Source organism: Mixophyes fleayi, chromosome 4 (assembly GCF_038048845.1).
Source record: "Mixophyes fleayi isolate aMixFle1 chromosome 4, aMixFle1.hap1, whole genome shotgun sequence".
NCBI lineage: Eukaryota > Metazoa > Chordata > Amphibia > Anura > Limnodynastidae > Mixophyes > Mixophyes fleayi.
In genome coordinates, this window is record NC_134405.1 from 5,759,952 (window position 1) to 5,781,454 (window position 21,503).

General features: G+C 42.8%; 3 protein-coding genes across 4 annotated transcripts in view; 2 read left to right on the forward strand and 1 right to left on the reverse strand.

Annotated features, from left to right (window-relative positions):
* Nucleotides 1–21,503, forward strand: part of LOC142151019 (uncharacterized) — a 570,528-nt gene that overhangs the window by 254,958 nt on the left and 294,067 nt on the right. The window lies entirely within an intron of this gene.
* The window catches only part of LOC142150997 (gastrula zinc finger protein XlCGF66.1-like), a 378,789-nt gene that overhangs the window by 25,548 nt on the left and 331,738 nt on the right, over nucleotides 1–21,503 (reverse strand). The window lies entirely within an intron of this gene.
* LOC142150987 (uncharacterized) lies at nucleotides 81–18,002 on the forward strand. Of its 2 annotated transcripts, none has more exons than XM_075206226.1 (7): nucleotides 81–329; nucleotides 8,413–8,570; nucleotides 10,474–10,665; nucleotides 10,745–10,847; nucleotides 10,965–11,059; nucleotides 11,209–11,320; nucleotides 13,625–18,002. In XM_075206226.1, the coding sequence occupies exons 2-7, from the start codon at nucleotides 8,502–8,504 to the stop codon at nucleotides 14,926–14,928; spliced, it is 1,875 nt and encodes a 624-aa protein (XP_075062327.1). In that variant the 5' UTR covers nucleotides 81–329; nucleotides 8,413–8,501; the 3' UTR covers nucleotides 14,929–18,002. The 2 variants fall into 2 exon arrangements, with proteins under 2 accessions (XP_075062327.1, XP_075062328.1); XM_075206227.1 differs by having other exon boundaries at nucleotides 13,628–18,002.

Below are 21,503 nucleotides of genomic sequence, written 5' to 3' on the forward strand. Positions count from 1 at the left end.
GAAAATGGCTGCATGCAAATATTAATGGTTAGGGGAGGTGGGAATAGCGGGAGGTGTGTGGAGCACAGATGAGAGGGAACTCTGTGGGTTTAGTTTAACAATTTTAAGCACCAACATAATAAAATGAACTATTACAGTATTGTCCTCAGTGTAGGACAGCGGCTGCCATTTTCCCGTAGTCTCCTATATATTGTATTGATGTTACAGATATATAACCACTTTTGCGTCACAGTGGGCGTGGCCACACGCTCTCTCAGACGCCATCTTAGAACCTGGACTGCTGCCATCAGTCATCCATATACAACATCCGGGCCCTGTACAAGGCTGAGGTAATATCTCCCTATAATAATATATTAGTCTCTCGGTATTTGGAGGTTACTTCTTTGTATGAAGTGGAGGTAAAGAAAGATCCTCCTCAGATCAGCACATTATATATATTAGGTGCACAGTGACCTTTATGTCACTATTTATGTTGATGTATTTGTGGTTACTTCTCTCTGTGATGTATGTTACATATTACACCCACCAGCAGGCACATAACACAGGAGGCCGCCATATTGTATTTATTCCTCCGTCACGTGTGGGTGCTGGTGACACAAAGCGCCATAAACCTTTTTGTTTTGTACCATTTATTTATTCAGTTCCTGGTAAGACAATCCCTGCCCCCAATGTATATTATGTATTACTGTGATGTCAGTCCCTGCTGCACGTATGACGCCACAATCACTATAACCAGTCACTTACTGCTGGAAGTTATAGTGTCTTACATGTAGGAGGACCAGGAACATACATTGACCGTGGGATTCAGTCATTACCCCCATAGTGGCTGATTTATGGTGTTAATATGGAGTGACGTGGTTGTTGGATGAGATTCCTCTTGTTGGCTCTTGGTGTACTGGGTCCATAGATAACTCCTAAGGTAGTGTGTCCTGCTGAGGAAGCGGATGGGAGATGTGGCAGAATGTGGGTGGTGATCAGTAGGCGTCTATAGCCCGTCTTAAGGCTTTGTGGGAGACGGGATATTTGGAAGATTGTCCAGAGAGTTGTAAAATCTGCAAAACTTTTCTGCAATCTGAGATGGATCATAAGTGACCGAGTCCTGATGTGTCTTTATTAACTGTTGGGATCTTTTTTGACGGGTGTTGTTGACTAGAATAGTGTTATATTTGTCTGCCTTATCGTAGAAGCTTTGTTGAAGTTTTCTATGGGTGATAACTGTTTTTTTTTTTAAGAGTAGAGTGTTACATTGATCCTTATGGACATTAATTTGCGCCAAGAGCGATTTTTTTGTGGAGACCGGAGGCTGCATGAATTAGAGAACCTCTAATACTTTATAATCTTACCATACTATTATGGGAGCTTCATCATCTGATCTCCTAGGTTAGTTGCTCAAGAGCAGAGTCATAAAGACACCAATGAAAATTATGTAGCATAGATTTATGAATTGAGAAGTTGATATACTCTATGGTGAGTCCAGAAAAAAGGGAAGAACAAAGGAAGTTGTAGCTCAAAGAGCAAGGGAACTCTGGTTTCCAAAATTGTAATAATGAGTATGTCACATGTATCAGGGCATTTGCCTTTATGCCTTTGTTCTTCCCTTTTTTCTGGACTCATTACTTGAGTTGTTGGTGCACCCCTCTTGGAATTTGATACCATACAATAATCTTTCAATATGTAATGGAGGAAGGTTTTCTCCCTAGTGCGAACATCATTCTGTTTATACTCTATGGTGATCCATCCAGGAGAATTGTATATATTTTAACACAGATGGAACTACTGGCAGTATTCTTTATCTCAGCCCATTCCTACTCATCCATTGCCTTGTGTCGGATCGGTCTCTCACAGCAGTTTTTGGGAATCTTTCATTGGCAGACCTGGAGTTGTAAAGTCAGAGTAGATTGCAGAGATGGAAGACAGTGGTAGTGTTTCGTTATGTGTACCCATAGGTGCTTCAGTCATATTTATTTTGTGTCCCTTAAGATGTAAAAATCTAGAACCTCCATTCTTTTGCTGGGTTGATTTTATAGCCCGGTAGAGGCCATAAGGATCTAATTCCTTCCAGAGCTTTGTGAGGGATTATTGGGGGTTCATACCCAAAAGCAGGGCATCATTGGCATAAAGGGAGATTTTGTGGTCAGAGCTAATTCTGGAGATACAGGGAATTTGTGTGGGTTTTGATGAGAAGGGGCTTGATCACTAACACAAATATCAAAGGTGAGAGGGTGGCAGCCTTGTTTCATGCTGTTAGATATTACAAAATACGGGAAAACTACACCATTTGTGGAAACCGCTGAGGTGCAGACCAGTCAATGCTGATATAAATTTTCGCAAAAAAATAATTCGAGACAACACGTGGAACATTAATTGTCAAAAAATGTGACCAAATGCCTTTTCAGTGTCCAGGAACAACAGGATGTGTGGGTGTTTCTAGTTATGGATGTTGTTCATTAGATTGTACACCTTGTGTCGTCTGACATCCGCCATCTTGGCCTGGTAGCTGGTTTCATGGATTTAATTGTCTGAAGGTTCTCTTTTACAGTAATACCATCATTAAGCGCCACCAAGCTCCCTGGGAACACTATTGGGAAGGTTGTTTGGAAACTAGTCGGCATCTATAGCCCTGTCTAAGGCTTTGTGCGAGAGGGGATGTTTGGAAGATTGTACAGAGAGTTTGTTGACTAGAATGGTGTTATTTTGTCCACCTTATCGTAGAATTGTTGTTGAAGTTTTCTAAGGGTGATAACTGGGTTTTTTTTAAGAGCAGCGTGTTAAATTGACCCTTATGCACATTCATTTGAGCTGAGAGTGATTTGTATTTTCCATATTTTTGTGGAGAGCAGAGGCTGCATTAATTAGAGAACTTCTAACAATAGTGACTTTATAAACCTCCCATACTATTACAGGAGCTATATCATCTGTTGCATTTAAGCTGAAGCACTGATCTCCTAGGTTAGTTGCTCAAGAGCAGAGTCATAAAGAAAACAATAAAAATTATATACTATAGTGTCACGAACGTCCAGCCTGTCTCAGATACAGCAATCTGAAACAACTGGCTGTGATTGGAATTACCTTGATCACTTACCAATGAATACACCTTTTCTGCCACCATGAAGGATTTACTATGGAGTCCTTACGTTCACCAAACCACTTATTAATATTTAACACTTAAATCACATACACATGTAGCATGAGCCTCACTTGGGTTCGTAACTTCACAAAAAATCATGGAGAATATGCTAGATCAAATTTATCTAATCAAAAAAAGTTTCCAAGGCTTAATTGCAAAACAGTTAATAACAAGACATACAAAATAAGTTGCACAAATAAGTTTCAGAAATAAAATAGGAAATAAAGTCTAAGACTTGGCGTGAGAGGAGTACACTTTGAGGGCATACTTCTACCTTTACAGGTCTCCTCAGAGAAAATGAACAACATTATCAGGTCAGGCAGCGGATTTTACTTCTTACACTGCTCTCAGCCCCATGTTTGGAATTTAGCTGGCTTCCACCCCCTCCACTCCACCGAAACTGCCCTGGCCATAGTCACCAACGATCTTCTCTCTGCCAAAGCTAGGGGCCACTTCTCCCTTCTCATTCTCTTGGATCTCTCAGCGGCCTTCGACACCGTTGACCACCCGCTCTTGCTCCACACCCTTCAATCCTTTGGCCTCTCCGGCTCTGCCCTGTCCTGGTTCACCTCTTACCTTGCTGACCGTACCTTCTCCGTCTCCACCTCCGGATCTGTGTCTCCCCCCCCTCCTCCCTTCCAGTAGGTGGTTCCCCAAGGCTCTGTTCTCGGACCCCTACTGTTCTCCCTTTACACCTCTTCCCTCGGTGAACTCATCAGCTCCTTTGGTCTCAAGTACCACCTCTATGCGGATGACACCCAACTCTACCTTTCCTCTCCCGATCTCTCTCCCTCCCTCCTCTCCAGGGTGTCCGCCTGCCTCTCCGCCATCTCCACCTGGATGTCCTCTAGATTCCTCAAACTCAATCTCACAAAAACCGAACTTATTGTCTTTCCCCCCTCTCACTCCCCCTGCCCTTCCGACCTTTCTATCACCGCTCTCAACTCCTCTATTTCCCCTGTTTCTCAACTTCGCTGCCTCGGCGCCACCCTGGACTCCTCTCTCTCCTTTGTCCCTCACATCCTCTCTCTCGCCAAATCCTGCCACTTTCAGCTGCGCAACATCGCACGCATTCGGCCCTTCCTCTCCCAAGATGCCACTAAAGCCCTTGTCCACTCTCTTATTATCTCCCGCTTGGACTACTGTAACCTCCTCCTTTCTGGCCTCCCCCGCTCTCATCTCGCTCCCCTTTGCTCCGTACTCAATGCAGCCGCTCGGCTCATTTTCCTTTCTCGCCGCTCCTCTTCTGTCTCCCCCTCTACCAATCCCTCCACTGGCTCCCCATCCCCTACAGAATCGTGTTCAAGCTCCTCACTCTTACTTTCAAGGCCCTCTCCAACTCCACTGCTCCCTACATCTCCAACCTTATCTCCATTCACGCTCCATCCCGCCCTCTTTGTTCGGCTAACGACCGCCGCCTCTCTTCCCCCCTTGTTACCTCCTCCCATGCTCGCATCCAAGACTTCTCCCGTGCTGCCCCTCTCCACTGGAACCAGCTCCCCCGCTCCATCAGAACTTCCCCCAACTTGTCCAGCTTCAAACGGGCCTTAAAAACCCACCTCTTCCTTAAAGCCCTTCAGTCCCCCACCCATTGACCTCCTCCCAGTCTCCCCCTACCCCCTCCCTCTCCTGTCCCCCTCCTACTTCCCTCCTTTTCATTCTCCTCTCCCCCCATTTCCGTCTCTGCCTCCATTCTCCCCATTCCCTCCTCCTACCATTGTGTCTCTGTCCGTCCTACCCTCCCCTTAGATTGTACGCTCCTCCGAGCAGGGCCTCCTCTCCTTCTGTTCTCCACCACCTTAACTCTGCTCTCCAGCTCCTTGTCTCCTCCGTGAGGTCCTCCGGCCCCTGTCTCTACCCCGCTGGGGGCTCTCACCTCTAATGTAGCTGTTCATTGAGCTTCTGAGTTACTGTGATTTCTGTTAACTGTACTGTGCTGTCTTACCCTGTATCGTGTTTCTGTCTGTCCCTGTACGGCGCTACGGATACCTAGTGGCGCCCTATAAATAAAAATTAATAATAATAATAATAATAGCTCTTTCAATTTCAGGGCAGGTTGACTCCCAGGATGACACAGGTCTTTCCAAGTGAGTTATCTATCCCTGAGATGTATGTCTGGCCTCTCATAGGGCATGATTCTCACCTCTGCTCTGCTTGTCTGGCCAGACTATCTACCCAACTCTTGAGCTCTCAGAGATGGTATCTGTCTAGCCTGGTTACCTTTCAAAAGACTCTTGTCATTTGTATATGTCGCAGGCCTCAGTCAGCAAAATACACTTTGGAAGGTTACATACAATATACACATTGTCATACATGAAAATTAATTTAATACATAATCGTCACACATAGGTTTATGAAATTGAGAAGTTGATATACTCTAGGGCAGCAGTTCTTAACCAGAGGTGGGAGAAAGCATTTCTAGGGGTGCGAGCGGTAACAATAGGTTTTTAACTTTTAGATTTTTAATATAAAATGATCAATTTGACTCGACTGTACTGTGTACTCACGGAACCCATGATACACCGGCAAGCGTTACTATGATATGACCCTACTAGTATTTAATGACGGTCATAGTATATGATTTTGTTTACTTTTAGTTATATGTTAATTTTTTTAAAGAAAACTGTATCAAAAATTTAAATAAAATTCTAAGAACATATATATGTATTTTGCGATAAATAAATTGTTTTGCAATAAATGCAGTTTCCTAACAATGCAAACAGAACACATTTTTCAAGGGGGTGCGAGAACGTATTTTGAGATTCACCGGGGAGCCGATCACTAGAAAGGTTAAGAACCGCTGCTCTAGGGTGATCTATCCAGGAGAATTGCACAAACCCTGTCACCTTGTCTTGTCTTTTGGCATAAGTGAGGAAAAACAGTGTTTCAATATGACAATAGATACGTTGTGGGGCAGAGTAGTGTGTGCACACCATTACTGAGGAGTTATTGAGGTGCCAGGTGTCTTGAAGGTTGTAAAGGACGAGTAGGGATACAGAGTGCTTAGATTACCAGGAGGGGAGAGTCATGGGCTGAGATTTATCGAGCTTTGGATCTTGGGTTAAATTAAAATCTCCAAGATCAGATGACCCTTCTCAACTTGCCCAATGTGGTTAAACATCTTGGTGAGGAAAGGTGACTGGTTCTGATTTGTAACATAGGTAGACACTAGCATTAATGTCTTATACAAGAAGAAGCTTATGACCACTATAGAATGGAGCAGGGAGAAAGGAACTTTTCTATGTATACAAATGAAATAGGGGTAGAGGAATTATTTAATAAACAGTGCAGACAGGATGGAAGGGGGAGTGTTCTGATTGCTGAAAACACTTATAAAACGAGGCCTAATCAAGGCTCGACGAGATCATTTCCTGCACAAACTGTGGAGCTATTGCTGTAAGGGTGCTTGGGGGGTGCGGTGACAGACGATACAGGTAGGGAAGGGAGCAAAGGAAAGTCAGGAGGACAAGACTAAGGTTGGCAAGGGAAGTTATCAAGGGAGAGGTAGAGAGAAATGGGAAGTCACAAGTCAGTCAAAGGGAAGGCAAATAACAAATACTTTATAAAACATTTTACAACTTGAATGAGCTGCAGGAAGAGTGATGTAGACTGATAAACTTCATCGGGTGATAGAGGTCAATCTGTGATGAAGAACAACAAAGTCAACACCTATTACAACATTAGGCCATTGTTATAACATTTTTGAGGTCTCCGACAGCTGTGTATAACTCTGAGAAGTGGCCCACGTGGCTTCAGAGGAGAGCGTCACTGAGTCTAGGATAGGCACACTGCGAGAGTTTGTCCATTCGTATTGAAGGGCAGATGACAATATTAGACCTTTGTGCAGTTACGAACTGTATAGCAGATCCTTGCTTGCACTGGTGAAGCCGGATAATTTTTTAAGAACACGTCTCATGTTAAACAAAATGAGTCCTAGATCACAGTGGATGAACCAAGTTGTGCACAATAAGTGGAGTTTTTCAAGTTCTGCATCTGACTTTATACCATTAAGGCTGTGGCGTCTTTTGGGGTCTACTTGATGAAGATCCTTGGTGAAGGCTGCTGGCCTGGGATTCACGGAGGATTCCCAGTTTGGAGATAATGATTTGACCTTAATCTACTAAAGAGGCTTGGTGTCTGTTAGCACTTGAAGAGTTAGCAAGGGAAGCACCATTTATATTTGTAGTTATGAGCTCATAGGATGTTGGTGATCCCCTGTAGTTCTTCTCTCTTTTAAATTTTTAAAGATGTCAGATCTTGGGATATTTGGTTTCGGGAGTCCTTCAAAGTCACAGAAAGTGTGGTCATGGATGGCCACCGTCATATTTTGTTTACTTTATAGTAATGCAAATGGACTATAATGTCTCTGGGATTTTGGTTGGTGGGAGGCTCGCTGTGTGTAGCCCACTCACTGCCTCATAAAGATCATTTCTCCTGGACCTGGTTTAGATCCCTCCTTATCCTATATGTATTGTTGCTATTTCCATGTCAGTAATAGTCTGTGAGCGACACCACTCATCTGTCTTATTCTCAAGGTCGTTGGTTCTGGATCCAAGAGAGGTGATTTCCATCTTAAAGTCGTCTATAACACTTTTGAGTTTCTGTTGAAATATCGTCTTCCCTGAGCATCCAGCCACCAACCAAGATATATTTCAGCAGAGGACTGTTTTTCTATGGGAGGGGGCCCATATTTTTCTGTGTACCCAGTTACCCTAGGGATTTCATGCCATGCTGAACAGGCATGGTAGGCATTATGGCAGGAGGAACCCACGCTGCAATCTTCCTTGCTATAGTGTCACCAGCGTGTCATAGCCTAGTGCTGGTAGTGGCTTTTTTGATGGGACCCCATGATGTTTGTCCCCCTGATATTCCCGCTACCAGCATAGTGTATGTTTCATTCTAACACACTAATAAGGTTCCCCATCAGCACGTATCTTCCACCAGGAGTCAAGCACCCACAACACACAGTCTTATCTGCTGGTGTTTCCACCTCTACATGCTACGTTAGTTACATGAAACGCCCTTATTATCCTTGTCCTATGTCTGACCTGCCCCTTCCCTCCCCCTCTGTAAGTGTACAGGGCAGTAAGTGTGCGATGCATCTACCTCTACATAGGACTCACACTTATGTATTTGTCGTATCCATGCGCAGTATGGAAATGTGTAATTTATTCCCAAATATCTGCACTTCCAGCCAACTGTACACAAGACCCTCAGTGTTTCATATTTAAAAGGTTGCATGTCTAGTCTGTGATGTTTATTATAATTATTATATTTATTCCTAGACCATTGATCTGTGAGGAACCAGAGAATATTTTACTAGAAGTCATCTGAAGGTGTAACCCGTTCAGTGTAAATCACTGATTCCCTGAGGATGGACAAGGACAGGAGTGAGAGGATATTAAATCTCACCCTGGAGATTATCTACCTGCTGACTGGAGAGGTGAGGGATTCTGGGAATATCACAGTGACATCATTCTTACTGCTACAAATAAAACAGGGACATGACTGGAGAGGTGAGGGATTCTGGGAATTTCACAGTGACATCATACTTACTGCTATAAATAAAACAGGGGCATGACTGGAGAGGTGAGGGATTCTGGAAATGCCTCAGTGACATCATTCTTACTGCTATATATAAAACGGACATGACTGGAGAGGTGAGGGATTCTGGGGATGTCACAGTGACACCATTCTTACTGCTATAAATAAAACGGACATGACTGGAAAGGTGAGGGATTCTTGGAATGTCACAGTGACATCATTCTTACTGCTATAAATAAAACGGGGACATGACTGGAGAGGTGAGGGATTCTGGGAATGTCACAGTGACATTCTTACTGCTATAAATAAAACAGGGACATGACTAGAGAGGTGAGGGATTCTGGGAATGTCACAGTGACATCATTCTTACTGCTATATATAAAACGGGGACATGACTGGAGAGGTGAGGGATTCTGGGAATATCACAGTGACATCATTCTTACTGCTATAAATAAAACAGGGACATGACTGTCTTCTCATTTGCCCAGCTATAAATAAGCAGCAAGTAGACGATCTGAGATCTAAAAGTTAGGATATTTTGCATTGGCCACAGTATTTTTTTTTTTTTTTCCTCCCATTAAAAAGCTACTTCTACCTCTTTGTTCCAGCAGACTCAGCTCATCCATTTACTCCTATTTATTAAGTGAATGGAATACCAGTGACCTAATGCAGCTGAGAGAGAAATGGGGGACAGATGCCTTAAGTGTGACTGTGTGTCTGGGTCCTTTAGGAATCTCCTTCGAAAATGTCCAAAAATTATAAAGTTCTGTGTAGAAGTTATCAGGTGCATCAATAAGACAGGTGTGACAATACCTTTATATTCTCCGCCCACATGCATCTTTGGGTTAAAATGAACAAATATGACAAATAGAACGACCCAACAATATATACTGATATCTTTCATGATGGCCACGGTTTATATCGCTGGGTTCAGGTTGGCAACTGGTTGTCCGAAAATTAAAACCTGGATTAAGTTATTCAACAAAACAATGGGACACGAGAGATTTGTATACACCAGCAGGAAAGTCATACCGAATGTCAGATATATCTGGAGCAGATAGACTGACCCTCCTTATGCTTTAGCTTCAATGAGTAGGCTAAGTGTGGATGATTGACCCCGCGGGCACCCATGACACATGGCGTTAGGCATAACACATTAATAATTACATGTTCTATATGTATGTCTGTCAGCTTGTATGTTCTGATTTATAATTTGCATATCCAATGCTCAAAATCCTTTTAATGTGTTGTATACTTGGTACTTTACTGTGTTGGAATTGTAGTTTGTTACATTTTGTAGCCAGTTTATAGGCTGTAATGTTTTATACTAAAAACAATAATAAAAATACTGCCTTTAAAATAACAAATGTGTAAAATAGACAAGGACTTATTTTATAAATACATCCCCTGTCCTATCTGTAACTGTTTCCTGTGTGCACTATTAGACTGTACATAGCACTTGTCTCTCTTACTATCTGCCATAGGCCGTTCTGAGTCCTCTGTCTACTACACCCCACACTGTATAGTCATCTTACTGTTTGCACTGATTTTTACAAAGCAGATGATAGATCCGTGGGGGCCGGCTGTAGATGGAGGACACAGGTGGGTGCTCTGAAGATGTCCAGAGCTGCAGGAGAGGCAAATGCTTTAAACATTCTACTGTGCTGAATATAGGAAACTGTTACATATAGGATAAGGATTGTATTGACCATTATTGTATATTTTGTACAGTTAACCCCTAAAATAATGCAAATACATTATGCTTCATTTACCTTTTTATTGATGTCTCTGTCATTACACAGGATTACACAGCAGTGATAAAGAGACCTGGTGAGTGTGTGACACCCAGGAGCCGCCCCTGTGTGTCAGGAGGATTGAGCAGGACCCAGAACCCCATCACGGTGCCTGAACCTCACTCACTGATACGTGAGGGAAACAATGACCAGAAGATCCTGGAACTGACCAACAAGATCATTCAGCTGGTGACTAGAGAGGTGACTGCTGGGAATGGGACATTATACAGTAACATTAGGGGATGTGCCTGGATGATGACTGTGTCATTGTGTATGTCAGGTTCCTATGAAGTGTCAGGAGGAGGAGTGGGAGAATTTAATAGGACCCAACGATCTGTACGAGGACGTGAGGATTGAGAATCACCAGCCCCTCACATCACAGGGTAAGAGGAGACTTTCATTGATTGTAACGTGGAGAGCAGTTTTGAGGGCCACCTAGAAACACATCATCTGATAATCACATATTAGCAATGTACTCAGTCACTGTGTGTTTACTACAGATGGATCCAGTAACAGAAATACCCCAGAGAGATATCTTCATCGTTATTCACAGGATAGTACCGAAAACAATCACAGTATCTCACAGGAGTATCAGGTAGATGACATTTTAAGGTCTCCTCAAATACCAAAGTGACTTCATTATATGATGTGTGGATGTTATACACTGATATTCTTCTGTTTCATCTCAAATGATTAAATCAGATGTAATTAATTATGATAATTATTGTTTTGTTGGCTTTTTAGGACGATGTCCTGACTGATATTAAGGTAGAAATTACAGAGGGAGAGGAAGAGACGTATGTGAGGGGTGATCAGCAGTGTAAGGAGGAGGAAATCCCTACAGATATCAGCACAGGTGAGTAATAAACACTTATTACTGAAAGGAGTCACATATTCTGCTTATTCAGTCACTAAAACAATCATTTATTCTACACCCTCCTCTGTCAGTACAAACTTATGAGGAAAATCTGTCCAGTGGGGGAGTCAGGAGCCATCAGCCCCTATTAGACTCCTATTCTCTTCCTCACATCATATCATTGTGTGCTACCAGCCCAGAGATCTGACCAGTCTCCTCCTCACATCATATCATTGTGTGCTACCAGCCCAGAGATCTGACCAGTCTCCTCCTCACATCATATCATTGTGTGCTACCAGCCCAGAGATCTGACCAGTCTCCTCCTCACATCATATCATTGTGTGCTACCAGCCCAGAGATCTGACCAGTCTCCTCCTCACATCATATCATTGTGTGCTACCAGCCCAGAGATCTGACCAGTCTCCTCCTCACATCATATCATTGTGTGCTACCAGCCCAGAGATCTGACCAGTCTCCTCCTCACATCATATCATTGTGTGATACCAGCCCACAGATCTGACCAGTCTCTTCCTCACATCATATCATTGTGTGATACCAGCCCAGAGATCTGACCAGTCTTTTCCTCACATCATATCATTGTGTGCTACCAGCCCAGAGATCTGACCAGTCTCCTCCTCACATCATATCATTGTGTGCTACCAGCCCAGAGATCTGACCAGTCTCCTCACATCATATCATTGTGTGCTACCAGCCCAGAGATCTGACCAGTCTTCTCCTCACATCATATCATTGTGTGCTACCAGCCCTTAGATCTGACCAGTCTCTTCCTCACATCATATCATTGTGTGCTACCAGCCCAGAGATCTGACCAGTCTCCTTCTCACATCATATCATTGTCTGCTACCAGCCCAAAGATCTGACCAGTCTCCTCCTCATACTGTCTGGTGTATCTCATGAGATGTCAGTCTGACTCCATGAAATTACTCATGAACCGCCTATACACTACCTCCTGTGTCAGTATCCATAACCATCTCTCTGTACTACCCCATGTGACATTACCATGAATATTTGATCCTCAGCTGTATATTATCACTGTAATACTAATACAGTGTATGAGATTATTCTCCTCCCTCTAAGATCACATACACTCAATCACAAATTACTCTTCACATTCCACCTTCTAACACACACCCGTCATTGCACAATAGCTCCCCTCCAATCTACGTGCTTGGATGCGCTGTTCATTTGCTCTATATTCTGCTGATCTAACTCTTCCGTGCTTTTCCCTTTTAATTTAGTTTGTGCTGTTGCCTGCTCCATTCTCCTACTCTGTCTTGATGCTCTTCTCTGCTCTGTGTAATAATGTGAGACCTAAGAGTAGTGTAAACCTATATCCAGGACTCTTATTTATCTCACATCTACTTTACTGTGAAGATACGTGGTTCCCAAATCACTCGGACTCGGTATTAGAGGAAAAGTAGAAGGATGATTTATTCTGCAGAACAGGATTAAATACAGCACGGCCCCGTTAAGATAGCAGGTCTAACAAATGAGGAAATCAGATCAAATAAATCCAGTGAGATATGTTCCACAGCGCATCTCTGGCAGAGCATCACCTCTTGGCCAAAAGTTAGTCACACACATCCAGCTCCCAGGGTAGCCTCTTTTATCACCTCCTAATCCCACTTTGGGATCTGCCTATCCAGAGGAGTTGCAGAAGGTCTCGATTGGTGGGCTGCTTACACTATCCAGCCCCCTCCCCTACCTCCCCAGGTGTCTTCCACTCAGGTGACCCCTGCTGGGTCAGGCTCCTGGCTGGCTGTAGAGCTCACTTATGGACAATAGGGAGCAAACAGAAATAACAATGATAGCTTAATTCACGTAACTACTGAGTGTGCCCTGTGGAGGTGGAATTTAACCCCTGAAGTTCAGGTATGGATTAGATTAAGAGATTGTAACACCATACACCATGCCCGTTGCTTTACATCTACTTTTGAGGATCCGGTGTTTGTGTGAGATCAGTGTCTAGTTGGACATTGTCACTGGCTAATGAGTCTTCCTGTTCTAGGATGCTCGCTGAGCAATGTGAAATGTTACTCGCCAATGTCCACGTTTTGGCTGGAATTGTCCAAGCTGGATGCAATTTGCTTGTCACTGTGGCTGGGTTTATGCACTGTGCTTGGTAATGCAGTTTTCTAATTACAATGGAGTGTTGGTAGTTTGCAAATTGAAATTAAACAGCTGACATGTCAGCTTACTCATAGTATGAATATAATGGACATTATAATATGTTAATCAATGTAAAATAAAAAGTCTTGATCCATACATTTATTTTATTTCCAGCAGATGGATGCAGACACAAGAATTTCTCAGACAGAACATTCATTTTATCTACAGATTTTGACATAGAAGATAACATCACACATGATTCTCCAGGAGGAAACCCCACTACCCTAAATGTACATCCAATACTTCACAGAGCAGATAAATCATCTGATCCGTCTAATAATGAAGAAGATTCTCCTGATAACATAAATATTGTTACATATAGTACAACTCATACAGATGACAATATATTTCAGTGTCCTGAGTGTGGGCAATGCTTTATGGTTAAATCAGCTCTTCATAAACATCAGAGAACTCACACAGGTGAGAAACCATTTACATGTTCTGAATGTGGCAAATGTTTTACACAGAAATCAAATCTTGTAAAACATAAGAGAATTCACACAGGTGAGAAACCGTTTACATGTTCTGAGTGTGGGATATGTTTTACATATAAATTACAGCTTGTTAAACATCAGCGAACTCACACAGATGAGAAACAGTTTACATGTTCTGAGTGTGGGAAATGTTTTACATATAAATCACAGCTTGTTAAACATCAGCGAACTCACACAGGTGAGAAACCGTTTACATGTTCTGAGTGTGGGAAATGTTTTACACAGAAAGCAAATCTTGTTGAACATCAGAGAATTCACACAGGTGATAAACCGTTTATATGTTCTGAATGTGGCAAATGTTTTACACAGAAATCAAATCTTGTTGAACATGAGAGAATTCACACAGGTGATAAACCGTTTACATGTTCTGAGTGTGGAAAATGTTTTACACATAAATCGTATCTTGTTACGCATCAGAGAACTCACACAGGTGAGAAACGGTTTACATGTTTTGAGTGTGGAAAATGTTTTACATATAAATCAAATCTTATTAGACATCAGAGAACTCACACAGGTGAGAAACCGTTTACATGTTCTGAGTGTGGAAAATGTTTTACAAAGAAATCAAATCTTGTTACACATCAGAGAACTCACACAGGTGAGAAACCGTTTACATGTTCTGAGTGTGGGAAATGTTTTACACAGAAAGCAAATGTTGTTGAACATCAGAGAATTCACACAGGTGATAAACCGTTTATATGTTCTGAATGTGGCAAATGTTTTACACAGAAATCAAATCTTGTTGAACATGAGAGAATTCACACAGGTGATAAACCGTTTATATGTTCTGAATGTGGGATATGTTTTACACAGAAATCAAATCTTGTAAAACATAAGAGAACTCACACAGGACAAAAGCAAATAGATATGATAAAAGTTCTCTGTGATACTTCATTTATTGTTAAATCAGGTGATTTTTGTTAATTTGAATTAAAAAGTAGGACTGTGTATGTATATATGGGGCAGCATGGTGGCTTAGTGGTTAGCACTTCTGCCTCACAGCACTGGTGTCATGAGTTTGATTCCTGAACAAGGCTTAATCTGTGTGGAGTTTATATTTTGTCCCGTGGGACTAATGTGAAGCGCTGCAGAATTGTTGGTGCTATATAAATGAATGGTGATGATATATTTATTTTTAATTAAACAATCAAAAGTTGTGCAACAAAACTTTGTGCCGTCTAAGTACATAAAAAAATTGTTTTTTTAGCCTCGTTACATAACCACACACTTTTATATTTCATAAGCCACCCATACGCCAGTCCATTATACTGTATTATCATCCAATTCTCAGAGTTCTATATATACTATTTACTGTTTTACGGCAGTATAAAATCCATAATGGGAATACAGATATTTGTATGAAAAATTATATTTACTTACAACATTGTTGCAATATATATTCAACAACATCTTACACACAGTACATATAATAGTTCAACATCTATGACAATCTGTGTGTAGGTTCATTAACTTAAATTACTAATTTCTTACTGTAGCTCATAAATGTGTAAATATCTTGTTTGTGTAGGTAGATGTATGTATACATGTGTATGTCCCACATCCCATTAAACTATTATTATCATACGTATATTACACTATATAAATGCACTGCTATTCCTGTACACAATCCACACACAATCAACACACAATCCTCACTGTATCACAAATGAATAATACATAACACCATTACTCTTGCAACATGCACATACATATCACAACTTCCATATATTCTCAATAGTACATCACACTACAACAAATGTGTATCTCACATGGAGGCCTTTATTGCCAATTACAGTGACCATAATAACTTATAAAACACAAACTCCACTTAACCATTTAAAACACCATATTCCTTGTGACAGGATAGACCTCCTATGCCACCTTGTCTGTTGTGTTGCTGGGGACCGGTTGGGCTTGCCTTGCCACTGTCCCCGCCACCAGTAGACTCCTTTGCGGCGCACAGAACCGTGTCTTTCTGAGGTACCTTCGCTGCTGGTGCACCCCTTCCCTGGGCATCTGGGCTGGTATCCCTGACCTCTTCCCTTAGATCAGGGTCCCTGTGGATGGTTCCCCCGGGCCTATCAGACTGGCCAGAGCTGCAAGGTGGCGGGCAGAGCGTCGCTACTGGCATGTTGGCTCCCAACTTCAGAACAGACGTATAACGGATTCGATTGGGTCTAATCTGGAGGTCACCGGAATTAAAGCACAGGTAAGTAGTTGTCAAAGCAGGAACTTGAAGCAGTGAAATTTTATTAGCTCAAGTGTCCTTATAAGGACAGTTACTTACACCAGTTTGTGGTACTAGCGATTTTTGCAGAATTTACAGATGGTATCATACAACTGTTAGCAGGGGGTAACACCTTTCCTTGATCCTAGATGGCTCCGCAAAGACTTATAAATCACATTCAGTTATTAGAATTAGGGTGCAATATATCCTTTAACCGTGGAGCTAACGCAATATCTTAATACTTGTATCCTGAATCTACATTGTTCAGACAGGTTTCAGTCTCTCTAACAAGACGTGACAACAGGTATTGACCTCCTGCTGGGCCTTCAGGCTAAGCAGGTTCTTGTCACTTCTGCGATTAGCCTAATTGGCTAATAACTGTTCTTATATAGTGTAATGGGGTGTGAGGCACCATGGAGGGCAGTTTATGTCTGCGTATAGGTGAGACTACAGGGTTACATGTAGCTATAATGGGAGATGTATAGTTTGTAATGTTTTGGAGTGTGAGCGGAAACCGGAGCACCAAGAGGAAACCCACGCAAACACAGGGAGAACATACAAACTCCACACAGATAAGACCATAGTCGGGAATTGAACTCATGACCCCAGTGCTGTGAGGCAGAAGTGCTAACCACTGAGCCACCGTGCTGCACCATCCAACAGCTCATCTCCCGCTCTCGCTCTGACCCCTACCCATTTACTTGCTACTTCTCGTATCCACAACCCTCTCACGCCTGATCCTGCCTCTTCACTGCTCTCCTGCCACTAATTCCCCCCTCCCACTATTTTTCCATTGCCTTTGTATCCACTGCTCTTAACTCCACCGTTATTGTACTACATTGCCTTCGTCATTGTACTGCTCTACCACAACATTACTTTGCCATACTGTTGTTTTATCACATTGCATTGCTGATTACCCATTACATTCCCACTGTCATACCTCCCTTGTCACCATCTGAGGTTCTACACTAGCTAGGCCCTGACACCGTCATGGCCCATCAACCTTCTAGGCCTCTGCACCATCCTAGATGTTGCCCAAATAGCTCTCTGCGCCATCTGGAATCTACAGGACTCTGTACCACATAGGCCTCTGCACCATCATGGCCCCATCTAGGCCTCTCTACATCATGGCCTCATTATAATGCAGACCTCTGCACAATAGTTAACCCCACTCTGCCATTTTGTTCTCATTTACTCCTTTTGTCTGTTATGATCTCCTCCATTTAGAATGCAATCTCTCACGGGCAGGGTCCTTTACCCTATGTCTCATGTCTGTTCTCTGTGTCTCATGTCTGTCCATTCTCTGTCCCCGTTTTTGTCTTCTGCTAGATTGTGTTTGTATGCCATGTGATTTGTTCTGTTAAGCAGATAACTTAATACATGGATGCAATTATCTTTACCCATTGTTCTCATCTGTATGCATTTGTGTAATTCTATGATTTTGTTGTATGTTCTTCCCTCCTATGTACGGCACTGCGGAAACCTTGTGGCACCTTATAAATAAAAAATAATAACAATATATACAGTATATGTTGTGATCTTGTTGGATTTTATGGAGACTTGTAATGGAGTCTTCATAGGTAACAGTAATTCTGACACACACACACACTACATATTTATAAAACAGGCAATTAATATAATGTATTGTATTAACATCTATTCTAACATGTATGATAACATCTATGCTAATAGTAAATCAACCATATTGATGTTGTATACCATTCTTATTGCAGTTCTATATTATTTGTAAGATTCTTGTAGTTTCACTTAAAATATGTTGTATTCTAATTATAACTTGTCTGTTGTCTTTCTTGATAGTAAGCATAAGCTTCTGATATAAATATTGTTCTTGCGGATTTGGAGCAAAAAAGAATTGTATTCCTTAGGTTAAGCCGGAAACTCCCTTTACAAGGAGTTATTAATGATATTAGTCATAAATAAGTTGGGCATTAGAATATTTGCCTCATTATTAGACCCTCAGGGCTACCAGAGAACAATAGCACACCATTTAACAGTAAAAATTAAGTGTGCCTTTTTATTTAAGATTTTATATATCCCTCCAAGGCCATTTGACTATCTGTGTTCAGTTTGTATATTATACCTAGGTTGTGTGGGTTTCCTTCTGGTGCTCCAGTTTCTGTATAGTTTCCAACATACTGGTAGGTTAATGATACTGTGTGTCTGTAAATTTAGGCTCTAAGTTCCACTAGAGCATGGCCTGGTGTGAATTATTAAAACATTCTCTGTAAAGCACTGCCTAATATGTTATTATCCTATATTTTTAGACTGACAACAATACCCGCATTTCGTAACTTTACAGTACACATGTAAGACATGATTGTTTATTTTCAAACATATATAGGTTTTTATACCTATAAGGGGGAATCCAATTGGCCGCAAGCAGTGTTGGACTGGGGCATGAAGGGCTCACCGGGGGACTGCATTGCTAGGGGCCTACCAGAGAGGGACAGCCATCACAGAGGCGAGACCAGACACTAGAGGGGGAGTGGTCGGTCCATGAAGGACATGGCTAGCGGCATAGTGTATATAAAGAATGCAGTGTATATAAAGAGTGCATAGTCTAGGCCCCGCTCCTTAGATCGGGACAAAGTCTTGCCCCACTAGAATCAGCACAGTTGGCAGACTGCCCTGCTTTCTCCTACCTGTACCTACCTTGCAGTGTTCACTACCTGTTGCTGATGATGTCTTAAGCTCAGTTGCTGTCTGGACCCTAGAATGTTGGGGTCCTGTACATTAAATATGGAAAGCCTTGCAATGAGGGCACACTCTGGCCCCCTTCCCCAGTCACAATGTTAAATCAATAGCTCTCACGTTTAATAACTAGACCTCGCTCCTTGCAAACAGCCCTGACATTAATTAATAGTATTCACATTTACTAAATAAACATATTCCCCCCAAAGACATTAATTAATATTATTTACACTTAATAAATACACATACACCCCGCAAGCAGCCCAGACATTAAATAATTAGTATTTGCATGTTATAAATAAACCTATTACCCTCCCTAAAAAGCCCCAACACTAAATAATTTGCATTCTCACTGAACAAAATGCAACCCTTCTCCCCTGACTCAACCATGCATTCAATTATTAGACCCAAAACCACCCCAGCATCACCCCACCAATAAATTAACATGTCCTGTACACTATTAAAGATCCCACGCCCCCACCTAGATTACATTGAAATCACCCGACCCCCCCCCCCCCTCTCCCCACACTTACCTGCTTTCATTCCAACACTGCAGCGTCTTCTGTCTCCTTCTCTTGCTGCCTGCACAGGTTGTCAGCGGTATGCCTCTTAGTGAAGCAGATGATACACAGAGTAGCCTGCCTCTGAAAGATCTGTCTGTTATGACAACCAATGCGGCATAAACTTATAGAACGGGTAGCTGAGGTCTTAACCTTTAGCAGCCACCTTTCCTGTAGAGACTGGTTATGCTCACAGGTACTCAGATACCCCCAGGTCTTAAACTCAAAGTAGTATAAGTTTATACTCACACGGCTACGCACAGGTACAGGAGGTAACACACGGAATGGGCAGGCCAGCGATCTACAGACTGGACGGAGCACCGGAGATGTCAGGTACCAGCAGGGTCAGGGTCACAGGCAACGGTTCCGAATCCGGGGACAGGCAATGGATCAGGATCACAGGCAATGGTACAGAGTCCGGGTACAAGCAATAAATCAAGGTCACAGGCTATGGTTCAGAGTCCGGGTACAGGCAATAGGTCAAGGTCAGAGGCAAATGTTCAGAATCCGGGGACAGGCAAGGTCATACACAGGTAATCAATCCAAGGTTTAAACACCAAACAATAGCTAGGGAGCAGGCAGCAGTACTGGAAACAGGACGCTATAACCGGCAGAGAGGCTAAGCTCTCCCTGCCTTAAGTACAGATATCCACCAATCAGGGCTTGCCCTAGAAGCACCCCCAGGTAGCCACTAATTAATCCTCAGGCACTGATAGGTCAGGGGGCTCTGATGCGCGCACCCGGCTGTTCCATATTGCCGGGGCACGATGGTGATTAGATTCCGCGTGCGGCCGTTGACCTGGCAATGGACGACCCGAAAAGTGGAAGTGAGGTCCCGGTCGTCATGGAGACAGCCGGGACGCCAGAGGGAACCGGAAGTGAGTCGCGGCGGTGCCCGTGGCCGCCGCGGCTCGTGACAGTACCCCCCCCCCCCCCCCCCTTGAGGGGTCAAGGTACCCCGACATCCTGGTTTTCCGGGAAATTTTTTAAAGAATTCCTTTATGAGTTTATTAGCATGAAGACGTCTCCATGGAACTCAGGATCGCTCTTCGGGTCCATAGCCCTTCCAATGCACGAGAAAGTGGGTTTGTCCTTGGACTTTTTTTGAATCCAAAATTTTCTCCACAAGAAACTCTTTCTGCCCATCAATGTCCAGAGAGCGAGGTATCCTAGGTTGGAGGGTTCTAAAGTTACTAGAAAAAACAGCTGGTTTCAGAAGGGAGAAATGGAAGGTGTTGGGGATCCTTAAAGAAAGAGGGACTCTCAGCCTGAAAGCAACAGGATTAACCCCTTTAATGATAGTAAATGGGCCGAGTTTCTTACAGGGCTGCCTAAGCTTGGTGTTCCGGGTAGACAGCCAAACTTCATCTCCGACTTTAAAGGAGCACGGTCTACAATGACGATCTGACAGAGCCTTGGATCTGAAAGAAGCCTGGAGCAAGTCGGAGTGGACCTTTTCCCAAATAGTTCTCAGCCGTGAAGCAGTAGGACGTATCTCAGGCAGACCAGAAGGATTCATGGAGTGGAGAGAATTCGCTCTGGGATGGAATCTGAAGTTGCAGAAGAACGGGGACTGGCGAGTAGAATAATGACAAGAGTTGTTATTGGCAAACTCAGCCCACAGAGGTAAGGATGACCAATTATCGTGGAACTTGGATATATACAGATGAAGGAATTGTTCTAGTGACTGGTTTACCCTTTCCGTCTGCCCATTAGATTGGGGATGATAAGCGGATGACAAGCTAATCTTAATTTCTAACAAGTTACAGAAAGATCTCCAAAACTGGGCAATGAATTGCGAACCACGGTCAGAGACGACATCTTCAGGAAGGTTGTGGAGACGAAATACATGTTGGATAAACAATGAAGCCACTGTTTGGGCATTAGGCAGCCGAGGCAAAGGCACGAAATGGGCCATCTTACTGAAACGATCTACGATCACCCAGATGGTATTATGGCCCGACGACCAGGGTAGATCAACAATGAAGTCCATTGAGAGA

Coding starts and splice junctions, on each gene's coding strand:
- LOC142150987 (XM_075206226.1), top strand. CDS start 8,502: ATGGACAAGGACAGGAGTGAGAGGATATTAAATCTCACCCTGGAGATT. Junction 10,848..10,964: donor CCAGCCCCTCACATCACAGG/GTAAGAGGAGAC, acceptor TGTTTACTACAG/ATGGATCCAGTAACAGAAAT. Junction 11,321..13,624: donor CCCTACAGATATCAGCACAG/GTGAGTAATAAA, acceptor TTTTATTTCCAG/CAGATGGATGCAGACACAAG.